This window comes from Myxine glutinosa, chromosome 3, assembly GCF_964187855.1.
Source record: "Myxine glutinosa chromosome 3, kmMyxGlut1.1, whole genome shotgun sequence".
In the NCBI taxonomy this organism is placed as follows: domain Eukaryota; kingdom Metazoa; phylum Chordata; class Myxini; order Myxiniformes; family Myxinidae; genus Myxine; species Myxine glutinosa.
Window position 1 is genome coordinate 108792995 of NC_136263.1, and position 16493 is coordinate 108809487.

Genomic DNA, 16493 nt, shown 5'->3' on the forward strand with positions numbered 1-16493 from the left:
CGCGCGGCCGCGAACCGCGTGCGATTTTCCGGCACACTTTTGCATAGTGCCCCTTTTGCGAGCACATATGGCATATTGCGTCCCGAGCCGGACACACTAACCGGGGATGTCGTTGACCCCCACAGAAGTAGCATGTGGCTCCGCGTAAGGCCTTGGGTCTGGCCGTAGCGGCAGCCGTCAGGATCCCCGGATCCTCCGCCGGGGCAACCTGGAGTTCCGCGAGCGGGTCTGCTCCCGGTTCTTCGGCGGTAGCGCTCTCCGGCCGTGCGCGTAGCGAGGTCCCCGCCAAGAGGCGCGTGCGATCATAGTCGTTCGACTGCAGCCGCGCTTCGGTATATACTTTTCCTTGTTCTAGAGCCGCCGTGAAGGTCAGGTCAGTCTTCTCCAAGAGCTTGAGCCTGAGGTCCTGAGAGGAGACTCCGGAGACGAAAGCGTCTAGGAGAAGGTCATCTTGAACCTGCTCGTGAGTCCGTGGCTCCTGGGTGCTGTCTAGCAGGAGTTGCCGGAGCTCCTGGGCATAGTGATCCATCGACTCGTTTGGTTGCTGGCGTCGTGATGACAGCAAATGCCGAGCATACACCACGCTCCTTTTCTTTATGTACAATCGCTTGAGCTCCGCAACAGCGAGGTCGTACGTCGCACATCGTGCAATAGTGTTGTACACCTTGTAGTCGACTTTGGACTGGAGCGCTGCTAGCTTCGCGGCAGCTGTCGGCACGGCGTCCTGGTCAGCGAACTGGTTCTCCAAAGTTTTCAACCAGTGAGTCAGTTGCAAACCAGCATCCGGGGCTTGCGGGTCGGCGCAGAATTGCGATACCACCAGCATCTTGTTTCCCGCCATGTCCGTAGATTTTAATGGAATTAAGTGTTGTGGAAATCATTCAAGTCCACAACTTTAGTCCATCTGTTGGTTTAATTCCATTAAGACCTTTGACATCATTCTGCAAATACAGGAATGCAATAGAAATAAGGTTTGGCATCACATAGGTCAATCCATAATATAGTTCAATGAAAGCAAGCGTAATATTCTATGCGGTACGTACCGTTAGCGAGTCTACTAGTCATTGTAACATGTCACAGGAGAAGTCGCCTAGAGCAGCGGCCGCATCGGGTCTTATAGCCGCGCCCCCCTAGCGGTGTCAGCGAGCAGCGAGCATCACCTGGGTTCAGCGTTAATACGATTTCACTACACATTCGACTGTCCGGAAGATCATCTACAAGTGGAGAAGATTCCAAATAACTGCCAACTTGTTCAGGCCAGGCTGCCCCAGTAAGTTCAGCCCGAGAGCAGACCGCAAGATGCTGAAAGAAGTCTCGAAGAACCCCACAATGTCATCACGGGAACTACAGGTAGCTATTGCCACTGTTGATGTCAAAGCGCACGAGTCTACCATTGGAAAGAGGCTGCACAAATTTGATCTACATGGGAGGTGTAGATCCCTTTGCCTAGGTGTGCCAGGAGGAAACCGTTGCTGTCCAGAAATAACATCAGGGCAAGACTAAAGTTTGCCAATGAACACCTAGGCAAAGACCAGCACTTCTGGAACAATGTGCTCTGGACAGATGAGTCAAAGGTAGAGCTATTTGGCCACAGTACCAGAAGACATGTTTGGCGAAAACCAAAGACAGCATTTGACCACAAGAACCTGATACCAACTGTAAAGCATGGTGGTGGAAATATTATGTTTGGGGCAGCTTTGCTGCATCAGGGCCTGGGCAGCTCACCATCATAGAATCCACTATGAATGCTTCATTGTACCAAAGGGTGCTTGAGGATAATGTGAGGCCATCTGTCGGAAAGTTGAAGCTCAACCGAAGGTGGACCTTGCAACATGACAATGACCCTAAACATACCAGTAAATCCACCAAGGAATGGCTGAAAAGAAGGAAATGGAGGGTTCTGGAATGGCCAAGTCAAAGACTGGATCTAAATCCCATCGAGATGTTGTGAGGATTTGAAACGAGCTGTGCATGCAAGAAACGCCTCATATATCGCACAAAAAACAAAACAAAACCCACCTTTAGAAGCCATTTTTCACCGCAAAGCGGAGGTTGGCCTTTTTCGGGCACCGTGGTTGTTGTTGTTTTTGTTGGTCCCCTTTTTGAAGCAATGTTTTACGGCCGGATGCCCTTCCTGCCGCCAACCCTTTTTGTCGCCTTTTACGACAAACAGGGAATTACCAGTGAACTGGTACTCAATTTGCCGACCTCGGAAGGATGACAGGCTGAGTCAACCACCCTGGCGTTAATTCGGCGATCGACCGGGATTCAAACCCAGGATCCTCGGATCCTAAGCTGGCACCCTAGCCGCTGGCCCAACACCAGGCTAATATAGCGCATATATCGCTAATATATATATATATATATATATATATATATATATCGCAAAGCTGAAATAATTTTGCATCGAGGAGTGGGCAAAAATTTCTCCCAGTCGATGTCAGAGACTGGTAGACAGTTATAAGAAACGCCCACTTGATGTTGTCTCTGCCAAAGGGGGGCAATACCACCTATTGGAGCCAAGGGTGTACTTACTTTTTCCACATGTGAAATTTGCATTTATGTTTATTTAAATTATACAATGGACTACAAAATGTAAATGTTTCACGATATTTGTTATATTATATCACTTTTATCTATCAATATTTTTGAAATGAAGATCAAATAGCTGTATGTTGAAATATGTTGAAAAAGTCAAAACTTTACATGGGGTGTACTTACCTTTTCATGTGACTATATGTGTCTGTGTCTGTAAATCATAGAAAAACACATGGTTGGGCCGATCTCCAACAAATGTTGTATACATGTTGGTAGTACACAGGGTCATGTCATGGGCACAAAGAAATCCCCCCAACCCCTGGTGAGGTGTAGGGGAAGACGACTTACAATTTTCGACTGCACACAAAGTTTACTGACACCTGCTGCAGACGAGCGATTATTAGCCATGCCACAAAATATATTTACACCACCCCCACACTACCCCAGGCTGCTCCCAAAGGGACCGGGTGTTTCTAGTTTTATATATACAGAATCTAGCTTGATGAAATGGGTGAAAGACAGAGGGCAGATGACCATAAATGTTGAGTGTGAAGGGAAGGTCAAGTAGATGGAAGGCATGTTGTAAGAAGAGAAGAAAAGCTCGGAGGATTATAAAATCTGAGAAGTAATCATGAGATTTGATATGTTTGATACTATTACCTCAAAGTATTAGTCCATGCATCTGTCCGAATTTCACATCTGCTGGACCTGTACATCTATCTATAATTCCAGTAATCTCTGTGTGTATGTGTGTGTGTCTGTGTGTCTGTGACCGCTGTTTCTCGACAACCACGGGTCCGATATACTTGAAACTTGCCAGGTATATTGCTGGGGACCCGAGGATGTGCCTTTTCAAGGTTTGAAATTAATCGGACAAGTGGTTCCCAAGGTATGGTCACCGTACTCGCAAGCCGTTCGCTTTGGCTTTGCGAATGGACCAAACCATTTCATGTAAATAGAGGGGGGGGTTCTACCGTACTCGCAAGCCGTTCGCTTTGGCTTTGCGAATGGACCAAACCATTTCATGTAAATAGAGGGGGGGGGGGGGGGGGTTCTGTGGGCGTTACTGCCACGTGGTTTCAAAGTTTTTTTTTGTTGTTGTTGTTTGCACGCATGTTTTTTTGCACCCACGTACGGGCACGCCCTAGTATTTCACAATACTTCCAAATCAATGACGTGTTTTTATTTTTATTTTTTATTCTTGTAGTACCAAGTACCAAGCAGAACACTGGCGTGAACAAGAGAACCGCTACATCAAGGAACTGGCCGAACTTGTATCGGCGAACATCGGTGAAGTGAATAGCTTTAATGTGTTGCCAGACAAGTGTGCAGTACTTCGGGAGACAGTGAGCCAGATCCGACGGGTTGGTCTGCGGGAACGAGGTGTGTGTGCTAGCATGTTTTCTTGCCTTACACAACATGTTTGCCATGATTACAATTGGTTTCCCCTGTAAGAACAATACACATCTTTTTTTTTCTTTCTTTTTTTTGACTACAGAGTCTAGGCTCGTGAAAGAGCTAACATTTATCAAACAAACAAATCAAACAAACAAGCAAACAAAGTATATAAAAAGGGGAGCGGTCAACAAGATGGGGAGAGAAGGGGAGGAAGCACACAAACACAACATTTGAGAGCAGGGACATCGGGAGATGTGTGGGAGGGAGAGGGCCTGGGGGAAGGCAGGATAGGTATAAAACGCAAGGACACAAAGGACTTCCAGGAAAGAAGACAAAAGTCACCTCAAAAAAGTGGATTTGGGGTGAAATTAGCAGGGGTAGAAAAGATCAAGGTTTTGGATTGGGGAAGATAAGAGATGGTGGTGAACATCCGTTTTAAAGACCTGGAGGGAGGAGTGGGATTGAAGAGAGTGAGGGAGTTTGTTCCAGAGGCGGGAGAAAAGAGGAATGAAGGAATGAAGGTGAGCAGGTGAGCAGAAAGTCTTGATTTTGGCAGTTTAACCATAAGAGGGTTGCAGGCAGAGCTTGTGCGACCTGTAGGAATATTTGGGGGACAGAGCCCAGAGAGAGCTGGGGGAGCAAGGCCGGAGAGGAGTCGGTTGAAGACGGAAAGCCCACCAACCTGCCTGCGGTGAGTAAGTGAAAGGCCCTCGGAGATAGCGTCATCGCGGGAGATTCCAATGATTCTGAACGCTTTGGTTTCAACAGCGTGAAGACGAGCTAGGTGTGAGGCAGGAGCACCAGCCCAGAGGGGAGAGCAGTATTCGATTGAGCTGCGGATGAAAGCCTTGTATGTGGTGAGGAGCTCAGGTGTGCCAAGGAAGGACTTCGCACGACGGAGGATGCCCAGTCGGCGACTGGCATAGGAGGCCAGCTTGGAAATGTGGTTTTCCCAGGAAAGATCATGGCAGATAGTGAGACCCAAAAGCTTGAGTGACAGAACTTCTTGGAGAGGATTATTCAGAAAGTAGATGGGAGGGTTGTCCAGTCGGTCTTTTTGGAGAGACATCGTAAGAGTGTGAGATTTGTCAGGATTGAAAGACATGTTCCACTTGTTTGCCCAGTCTATGATTTTGTCCAGGTCTGCAGAGAGTGAGGAGGCTGCAGACTGCCTATCTGAGGGATGAGGAATGGAGCGGCAGAGAGTGGAGTCATCAGCAAAGAGATAGAGAGGATTTTTCAAGAGTCAGAGAGATCATTGATGAAGACCAGAAAAAGCACAGGGCCCAGAACACTGCCTTGGGGAACTCCAGCCTGAACAGGAAGAGGAGATGAGAGAAACCCATTCAGGGCCACACGTTGACTACGACGAGAGAGGAAGTCCGCCAGCCATGCGTGGAGATTTCCATGGATACTAAAGGAGGAGAGTTTGGTGAGCAGAGCGGGGTGCCAGACCGTATCGAAGGCACGTGATATGTCGAGGGAGACAGCTCTAATTTCCTGTTTGGCATTGAGGACCTCCATCCATTGTTGAGACAGCAGAAGCAGCATGTCCAGAGTAGAGTGACCTGGTCTGAAACCAAATTGATGATCAGAGATCAAGCCATTGGAGAAGAGGAAAGATTTCATATCCGAAGCAATGATGGATTCCTCAGGCATAATGGTCTGCACTACATGCAGGTAATAATTAATCCATATTGTTGTGGGTATAGGGGTCGTTAGGTCATGAGGGGTTTCTCGGACAAAAATCTTCCTGAAGCTGTCGAGCCGCAGATAACTCTGACACGACGGGTTGCTAGGCAACCACGGATGCCATCTGGGATGCTTAATTTAGGCTCTCCAGCATCTAACTCCACTTTACCTTTCTGGCAAATTAATCAGCCTAGTTGGGGAACCGTGCTCTCGATGCCCCACTGCTGTCAATCCAAACGGCCGATTGATGCTGCAAGTGGGACGTTGGCTAATGACTAACAATAACGGAACAGCGGGGCTGAACTCCATGTCACTAGAACACACTATAGCCTAACCAATAGAGAAAAGATGATCGTGCAGTTTGGAATTGGTTTATAAAGATCAAAAGGACATTTACAGACAAGCAGTTCACAAGAGAAAGATCTTCCCAATTAAGCACATCAGCCCACTTGATCAGTCACCTTAGCATGTTTCTACACATGTAGGCTCCTCGTACACCGATAAATGAGATGAGGAAGTGATGGACAGCGAGAGAAGAAGAAGGTGGGGCTTGTTTGTGAGCCCTTGCTAATCCGACGCAAGCTTGCAGGCTTATGTTGGTCTTAACGGGAAAGATGGAAGGTAGGGGGGAGGGGAGAAGTGGGGGATAATGATGTGGTGTGCTGTGTGGGGAGAAATGAAGGTGAATGTTCATGGTGCAACAGACGAAGTCAGTAACCCATCTCTGAACGGGTCGAGGGTGTAATCATTGAATACTCTCATGTGTTACAATTGAACGAATTAGAGGAAGGGATGGGATAACCAGAGAAAGATAATACGAGTCGGTGTGTTGGCCGGCACGTGTGTACCAGAACAAAGGATCTGTTTGGCTTTTTTCATAAAGAACCACACAGAACATGCATGAGCACGAGTGTATGGAAAAGGAACTGGTAGTCACGACCAATAAGCATGTGATCAATATTCCATGAAAAGTCTTGATTATCTAAAGCAGTGCAACCACAAGGAGGCAGACACGCACATGCTGCTTCATGCCATGCCTGCTGCACAGCATTATCATCATAGAAGTACTCTTCTGTGCACTGTATATACCGATGTTGTAGTTCTTACAGTAATGGCTGTGTAGATACTTCCAGCCAATTCTGAACTATGGATCTCCTTTGGGACAGGGAAAACATTTCGATATCTGGCAGCTCATGAGATGTCAGCCTTTTTCAGGCTGTCAGCCTTTGTCAACAAAAAGATGTCAGCCTTTTTTTTTTTTTTTTTCTTCTTTGTTGTTGTATACAAGATCGAGGCTCGTGAAAGAGGCAACATTAATCACATAAAAAGTCAAACCGACACATAAAACATAATAAGGGGAGTGGCAGACAAGATGGGGAGAGAGGGGGAAGGACACAGATACAACATTTGAGGGCAGGGACATCGAGAGATCTGTGGGAGGGAGAGGGCTTGGGGGGGAGGTGGGAGAGGTATAAAACATATGGACACTGCAAGGACTTTCAGGAAAGAAAACAGAATTTGAAAATGGTGTATTTGGGGTGAATTAGCGGGGGTAGAAAAGATCAAGGTTTTGGATGGGGGAAGATAAGAGATGGTGGTGAACAGCTGTTTTAAAGACCTGGAGGGAGGAGAGAGTGGGGGAGTTTGTTCCAGAGGCGGGAGAAAAGAGGAATGAAAGAGTGAAGGTGAGCCGAGAGCCTAGATTATGGCAGTTTAACCATAAGAGGGTTGCTGGCAGATCTTGTGCGACCTGTAGGAATATTTTGGGGGACAGAGCACAGAGAGAGCTGGGGGAGCAAGGCTGGAGAGGAGTCGGTATAAGACTGAAAGACCACCAACCTGCCTGCGGTGAGTGAGTGAAAGGCCCTCGGAGTTAGCTTCATCGCGGTAGATTCCAATGATTCTGAAAGCTTTGGTTTCAACAGCATGAAGCCGAGCTCGGTGTGAGGCAGGACAGGAGCACCGGCCCAGAGGGGAGAACAGCCGTGGACCAAATAGATCTCGTGCACTTCCAATGTCTCATGCAATGACAGAATGCGATAGTTTCAGCCTTCATTGGGCATGAGAAGAGAAGTGCATGGAAGACATGGGCATCTCTGCCAGAATTAACAACAGCACTCCTGAGACTTTCTCATGGTTACCATGACATTCCTGAGGATAGCATGAAGACAATGGAGAAGTTTGTCATTCTGCTCTACGATAGAACAAGCCAATCTATAGACATACAGTGCATTCAGAAAGTATTCAGACCCCTTTACTTTTTTCACATTTTGTTATGTTGCAGCCTTTTGCTGAAATCGTTTAAATTCATTTTTTCCCTCATCAATCTACACTCAATACCCCATAATGACAAAGAGAAAACAGGATTTTAGAAAGTTTTGCAAATTTATTAAAAAGAAAAAACTGAAATATCACATTGACATAAGTATTCAGACCCGTTGCTATGACACTTGAAATTTAGCTCAAGTGCCTCCCATTTCTCTTGATCATCTTTGAGATGTTTCTACACCTTGATTGGAGTCCACCTGTTGTAAATTCAATTGATTGGACATGATTTGGAAAGGCACACACCTGTCTATATAAGGTCTCACAGCAGACAATGCATATCAGAGCAAAAACCAAGCCATGAGGTCGAAGGAACTGCCTGCAGAGAGCCTCTAGACCACTCCACCTGAAGGTTCCAATACCTGCTACTAGTTGATTTAGTGTAGCTGCAAGAAAGAATGCAAAGCTGTGCGCTGCAAATGCAAAACGGCTGCTCATGCACAGCACTCTGTGCGAAGGTGAATGTTCTTAAAACGGACTGAGACTAATGGGCAGATGAATATGCAGGGAGTGGACAAAAAATGGAAACACCTGTGTAAATGAGGAACACCAAGCAACGGCTTCCACACAGATGTGGCTCTTGTTAGTTAATTAAGCAAATTAACATCCCAGCATGCTTAGGGTCATGTATAAAAATGCTGCCCAGGCCTGGTTGCCTATAATTGTGGCTAGCGTGGCTGCAAGAGGAGAACCTTCTCTCCCCCCCGCACCCCCCCCCCCCACCCCCACACCCAAAGCCTCCAACCACAGAGCACATGTGGGTCGCCCAATGGATTGATGAGCATGACACTGGTGTTATCCATATTTCCTGGCCTTCTCGGTCATCAGATCTGAACCCAATCGAGCATTTATGGGACATTCTGAAATGCTGCCCGAGACAGCATTTTCCACCTCTATAAAACAGGTGTGAGTTGATTGAATTTCTTGTCGAAGTATGGTGCTGCATCCCTCCTGCAGCATTCCAGACGCTGGTGGACTTGATGCCATGGCGCATGCAGGCCGTACTGAACGCATGTGGTGGCCCAATGCCCTCTGAAGTGACTTTACATTGGTGTTTCCACATCTTTGTCCACTACCTGTGTATTATCAATACTGGTTATTGAACTGTACATTTTGTATCTGAACATTTAATGGCCAATGTAGGACAGACTGGTACAACAACTAGGGTGAACACTCACACCTCATTGGGTTATGGCATCTCAAGGTGGTATGATCAATGCTAATTTTGGATATTATTCTCGATTAGAAATGTGTAGCTTTCGGTGTCATATCCATCGGGGTGTATTTTTTTTTAAAAATTTGTTTAAAAAGTATTATTTTTCTTGTTTTTTTTTTCTTTTTCATTTTATTTTTCTTGGCAAACAGTACAGCATCTTGTCCTGAGCACACATGCACACTCGTGGTAAAACAATTGCTTCAGTGTGTCGATCTGTCTGCCTGATAGTCAGTCAAACAAAACTGAAAATCATTCCAAAAAGGAAACGTACTGTTTTTAGCGACGTCCTAAAGGACACAAACAGGCACTAATTACTAATCTAACATGTCGAACTAGGTGGTGTAAAAGAGGGTGCATCAATGGCGGTAAACGTGCAATTCAATGTTATTTTTTTTTTCTGGCTTTTAAAACTTTTATTTTATTTCCATTACAATTATATATTTGACCACGAGAACATAAATCACCTTGTTTGCACTTAAAAAACATTTCTGAACATGTGTGGGAAGTTTGGTGCTTTTATGAAGACGAGCACAATTGTTGTGCCATGCCACCTCACTCCTATCAAATATGAGTCTGTCGACATCAGAAACTATTTGTTTGTTGTATTTGTTTAAACGCAATTTTGTGTATGTCTGTCTGTCTGTCTCTGTCTGACGTTTTTTGACCACAATACATTCGTTCGTTACTAATCTAATTTCAACCAAACTTAACAGGAGGACTAAGGGTCACACAATGAAGGTTGGAGCGAATTATTTTTCCCCCCTCCCTAAGGAGGTTTTCTCCACCAAGGAGGTTTCCCTCACCAATGAGGATGCATGTTGAGGTGTATATCCGTGTTAAGATAATAGCTTTATAGTGGCGTTTTCCCAAGGCTGCTTCTCAGAACAAAGCTAATGATAATAGCATAATATTGTTATTACAAAACAATAATACTAATAATATCCACCTCTCCAAGGGGTTCATTCCCTTCTTGAACAAATGCCATGTTAACATGTTCTAGCAACGGTACCCGCCCTATGGGCGGGGCTTCAATTGGGAAGCCAAAATGAAAAGGTAAAATATCAGAAATTGAAGGCTTTAAAAAATTTTCAACGATTCATATAAACATCCGTTAAATCCTATCACACGCAAATCATCAAAATCTAAACAGTATCTTACTATAATTCACCAAATGTCCCCCAGTGATCGATACACTATGATCGTGATGATCGTGGTCATGAATCGTGATCGATAATCGTGTTCACAATCGCTATGTCGTATGTACTCCCGATACGTGTTTCCTTCAGTTGAAATGCGTTAGAATTCTCTCAAGCAGGGATTCAACCCGTGTCCTTATAAAAGGTCTTCGTCCAAGGTCACAGAGTTCGATCGGTGCAGCCGTTTGTGTGCGCACCCGGGAAAACAACATCGTCGCAATGAGAACGATGAACGTCATGCGAACGCGAATGTTATGCAGGAGTCCAAACCTGAGAATGCTGGAGACCAAAGCTGAAATTGGAAAAACGAAATAGCCTATTTTACTCCTTGAGATCCCAGGATTATCCACCCAAAGTATATTTGCGATTGGTTCAGCAGTTTTTACGGTACCTTTGAACAGACAGACAGACGGACGGACATTTGGTGAATTATAGTAAGATAAATGGTTTATGGTGTTTTCGTGGGAGCACCCCTTACCAGAAGTAAATATGTTATAAACCACAAACACATTTGATTATGTTTTGAAACAGTCGCTACTACTGTTTAATATGAAACTGAAAGGGAGGAAATTCGGGGTATGTTCAGTTACTAAGCAGCTAGCTAGCGCTTGCCAAGCCTTGCTCTCCTTAACGGTTTTGAATAGAGTCCTTGCTGGAATGCTGTAACCACTTTTTGAGTTCTCTACAAGATGTTCTAGAGGCCCGACCCTAGATCTACTGTAAACTATATACCCCAAGAGGAATGTCCCTTCCTGTCGCTCCCGTAGGGAACGGGTGTACTGGTTTGTTTAAATATAAATATCTTCAGCACATCACAGCACCATTATTTTTCTAATCGCATACAATATATAATACTAGTAAAAAGCACATCAAATCTGACGGGTTGGAACAGTTTATTCGACAGTGCAGTCTGAAGCCTAGGCCAAGTGTCAGATGTGCTTGTATCTTTTTTTTATTTATTAGACATCTTATGGATGTAAATTAACACTCGTTTTACTCTGTGCACATTGAACATCTCGTGCAGTGAATTTCACCTCCCCGTGCCTTGTATTTATTGTTATAAAAAAAAAAAACGTTTCTTTTCTGTACACCGCCATTGAAGCTTGGTTTGCAAGCCACTATCTGCAATTTTATTAGAAGAGACATAATTAATCTTTTATCCTCAAAAATAGACCGCAGAGAACACACATTTGTGTTAAAAGATTGGCGTTTAAAACCTACCTTATGAAGGGGGACAGACATCTGTGCAAACACACAAACTGACATTGTGTTTTATGTGGTAGATAACATTTTGAAGTCGATTATGCACTTTGCAGGTTAATTCTTACGTGATTTATTTTTATTTTAAAAATGCAAAATGAATGTCTGCTTTATTGATGAAATGAATGATCGTACATGTGTGCAGAAAAAGAAACTGCAAACTTGAATCAGATTCAACAGTCCGATGTGTCATCTAGCGGACAGGATGTCGTTGACCATGAAGAGCTAGGCCCCTTCCTGCTTGAGGTAAATACACCTTGATCATGTTCTCGTTTCAGTTGCTATGTTGTCACATTGCTCATTGCCATGTTGCATAAACCAAATCGGTTCGACATGATGAAATGGAATCAATTGCTATCCTAGTGAATCAAAATGTCCAAATGAACCATATCTAGATTGCCCAAGAAAGTAACGTATCATCTCTATTTAACAGTCCACGCTTTCCAACTCCTTTGCGACAGATGTGATTGCATGATTGCGTTTCTTTTACGCAGCCCCGACCAGTCAAACCTGCATCTGTTTGCTTGAATAATACTCATGTCAATACGTCATCGCATGTACTTGCTGCTCATCCAACCATTTAATCACCAAACTAGCCATTACTCTGCCACCTCGTAGTGAGCTCCCTATTTATCCACAATGTGCCTTAAGAGTGCAAGACTCCTCAAATAAACTATGGCGACCTTGTAATGCCTGTAAAAACGGACAACCATGGCCACAAGAGCACTAGCTGTGGCAAGTTCCTGGTTTGCAAAACGTCGCTTAACTGTAACTGAAGATGTGCGGATGTGTTACTCGTGGTGGTTACTTCACCTGTATTACGTTTTACTTGCTCTGACCTATTCATCTTGTTTCCCTAACCAGAGGGGAGGGTATTGCATTTGGGTCAGTTTGTATGTTGGTTTGTCTGTTTGTCTGCACAGAACATGATTATGTGTATGTATTACATTAAACCCTTAATAACCCCATGACCTTTTAAGATTCCTAAAACCTTGTATAGCTCCTTTACAACTCGAAAACCAGGAAGACCTTGAAGACTCTGAAGACCCAGAGGAACCAGTCGATCCTTAAAGACCCAAAAGACCCTGAGGACCCAAGAACCCCCCGCCCCACTCCCCCCCTCCCCCACCCCCTCCCCAGAATCCAAAAGACCCATCAAACCCATAAAACCCAGACGACACAAAAGACTGAGGACCCAAAGGACAAAACCACACAAACATGTCTGCACTCTGATTGCTCTTTCTTGTTTTAATTTGCATTGCTTTTGCTTGGTGCTTTATTGGCCATAACAGCTACAACAGCCACCATATTGTACTGGTTTCCTAAAATTTCTGCAACTCGCGACAGATTGTATTTGTGGTATGTGGTTGTTTGTTCACCGAGGAATGTTGATTTTCACTGAAATATAAACCTTTGCCATGTATAGGGGTTATTAAAATGCAGCCTGCGCTCATATGGTAATGATATCTGCCTCAGGCTTCAACCTTGCGTGGGAGGGACATGAGGCTGTCATAATGCTCAACTTTGCGATGGTACAACATCTATTGGAGATGGGTTTTAAGAGTGTTAAACATTCTTTGCCTTCTCTATTTGCAACAATTGTGCAATCTCCCATGCGGTCCTTTGCTGAAAGAAGCGCTGCACTTGATAACGGGCTGAAATTTTATGATGGTGGTGGTGTTGTTCCTTTTTGTTTTTGTGTACAAAGTCTATGTTCATATCTGAGCAAGAGATGATGAGAGTGTTTTTACAAGAGGCCGAGGCAGCACATTTGCAATAGATGAAGCAAATCAGTACATGAGTGAGCAGTGAACATGGTAGACCTCTGCCACGGTGTGTATACATAGATTACAGTGGATCGATGAATTAACGATCTATATCAAAGTAGATCTGCGTGAGAACTCCACACACTCCAACCCAGAGACCAATTACAATACCCCCTCTCTTCCCTTGGGAATTGGCGAGCCTAATACTGTAAGAGTAGCTGCACATGGGGTTACTTGGAGTAGCACACATCACAGTCACTTTTAAGAGGATTAAAACAGCACTGGATGTTGTCTGTGTAGGGCTTAGTTGAAGAGTTGTCGAAAAAAAAAAAGGCACAAAAAAGTGCGATTGAGTGGATGTGTTAAAATGTTTTATTTTTATTTTTGAGCACTTGGCCAAAACGAGGGTAAGCCACCCCTCCTGTATCAGTTAGCATGAGGTTACCCGGTCTCATGATTGTGATAGATGGCTGAAAAACTAATCTGATGAATACGTTTTCCAAAATTCTGGATGTTTGACTTTCATAGCAACGAGTAATCTGAGGCCCACGAAATTTACTGGGTAGAGAATCAGGATGTTTGCTTGCTTTCCTGTGAATAATGCTAAGGTCATTGATGGTAGCAATCTAAAATTTGTACAAATATTTGTGTTGATAGGAACAGCACAAGAGACTAGTAAAGACTATCGGTAATTTGCATGTACACGACCGGTCAAAGGTTTTAGAACACCTCAATTTTTCCAGTTTTTATTGAAATTTACACAGTTTAATGGCTCAATGTACTCTGAAATTAAGCATAGAACAAATTAACAATTGGAGATAAAAAATAAATCATAGAATCATTTTGATTAACAAAATGTAATTTAAATTTTTGACTCGGCAAAGTAGCCACCTTTTGCAGATATAACCGCCAAACACTCGTGGCATTCTTTCTACATTGGAAATCAAATATTGTTCAGAAAGTTCTTCCCAACACTGTTGCAGAAGTTCCGACAAATGTGTTGTACTTGTAGGTTGCTTTGCTTTCACCCATCTGTCCAGTTCATCCCAAACCAGCTCGATGGGGTTTAAGTCTGAAGACGGTGCTGGTCATTCGAGGATTTGAAGCCTACAATTTTGTTATTTTCCTCTGAGGTAGATTTGACATATCCTGGAGGTATGTTTAGGGTTATTATCTTGCTGTAGGATGAACCCTAGGTGTATTTTTTTTTTTTTTTTTTAAAGGCCATTTTCCCCGCTAGAGCGGGGGTTGGCCTTGCGGGCCCCATGACCTCATGGTTCCCTGTTTGAGGCAATGTTTTTATGGCCGGATGCCCTTCCTGACGCCAACCCTTGGTCACACTCTTATGATGCGCAGGGATGCGGTGTACCTATTCTAAATCGGGGTACACAGGATCATTCATCCCAGCAAGCTGGTACTCAATTTGCCGACCTCGGAAGGATGACAGGCTGAGTCAACCCCCCTGGCGTTAATTCAGTGATCGACCGGGATTCGAACCCAGGATCCTAGGATCCCAAGCCGGCACCCTAACCGCTAAGCCAACACCAGGCTAACCGTATGTTTAGGGTTATTATCTTGCTGTAGGATGAACCCCTGACTCACGCTCGTGTATACCAGAGGGTATTGCATGGTGCTGCAAAATGCTGTGGTAACCCTTTTGGCTCAGGGTGCCAGTCACTCTGTGCAAGTCACCGACTCTGGATCCAGCAAAAGAGCCCCAGACCATCACGCTTCCTCCATGTTTGACAGTTGGTGTCACACACTGAGGAACCATCCTTTCGCCTACTTGACGGCGTTCAAAAACCCTGTGTGATGAACCAAAGATTTCAAATTTTGATTCATCGGTCCATAAGACCTTCTTCCAGTCTTCAGTAGTCCACTGGCGGTGCTTCATGGCCCAGGCAAGCCTCTTTTTCTTATTTTGCCATCTTAGCAATGGCTTTCTTACTGCCACTCGACCTGTCAAACCTGCAGCTCGAAGTCTTCTCTTCACAGTTGAAACTGAGACTTGCTTACTTCGACCAGTGTTAAGCTGTGCTTGAAGCTGTTGTCCTGTGAGCTGCCTATCACGCAATCTGTTGACTCTCAGAAATTTGTCTTCTGATTCTGTTGTGGCTTTGGGTCTGCCAGACCTCTTCCTGTCAGAGTTTCCTCCAGTTTCCAAGTGCCTTTTGATGGTGTAGGAAACTGAACTCACTGACACCTTGGCTTTCTTTGTAATTTCTCCAAAGGAAAGACCTACACTTTTAAGGGTTATAATGGTCTGTCTTCCTTTGTTAATTGCCTTTTCCTTGCCATTATGATAGCAATATACAACTTCCTGCAGTGCAATATTGTCCAAATAATGCTTCAGAGGGTGTAATAACAGTCTGTTCCAATACTGCTTTTATACAGACAGGGGGTTTGTAATCAAACAAGCGTTACGCCGAGGTCCCCCGTCGGTGAAGCGATGCGAGTTGACAAAGTGGAAGACGCAAGGCAGCCATCTTGGATTTTGACGTGGCGACCCAATTTTCAAAAGCGTTCTCCCCTATGCGTAGGTACACCCACACACCAGATTAGAAGTTAGAGTTCGTTTATTAGTCCCCTACCGGTGTGCACCGGAGGGGACTATAGGTTTGCACACCGTCCCGCCGTCCGTCAGTCTGTCAGTCCGTCAGTCCGTCACGCAAAGAACAGTTTTCCGGACTTTTTTTCTAAACGCTTAATGCTAATGATTTCAAACTTGGCACATGGTTTCCTCATGATAAGTTACAGATCAAGTTCGAACTTCACGACGTTCCGATCATTTTTGACAAAGTTATGGCACTTTGAACTTTGGGAATTCTGATAATTCTGATGATCCTTAACTCAGTGCCATTTTAAGTTTTAATTTCCTTTAAAAAAGATTTTCTCTGCAATAATAGGACCGATTGAGATCAAATTTTCACCATAGGAGGGACTCGGTCTGTAGAATATTTTAATGGTAATTATGACGTCACAGGTCACGTGGTTCTGGCGCCATATTGTTTTTCGTGAAAACACGAAAACCCCTTTTTCTCTGCAACGGCTGAACAGATCGAGGCCAAACTTTGCAGGCACAATCGCATACCCATGACAAAC

At 44.5% G+C, this 16493-nt stretch overlaps 1 protein-coding gene across 1 annotated transcript in view; it reads left to right on the forward strand.

Moving 5' to 3' along the window:
• LOC137414288 (nuclear receptor coactivator 2) overlaps positions 1–16493 on the forward strand; it is a 167984-nt gene that overhangs the window by 49569 nt on the left and 101922 nt on the right. Inside the window, exons 4-5 of the mRNA XM_078773596.1 lie at positions 3746–3921; positions 11771–11871. Coding sequence (XP_078629722.1) covers positions 3746–3921; positions 11771–11871 — 277 coding nt within the window. The remainder of the gene's footprint in view (positions 1–3745; positions 3922–11770; positions 11872–16493) is intronic.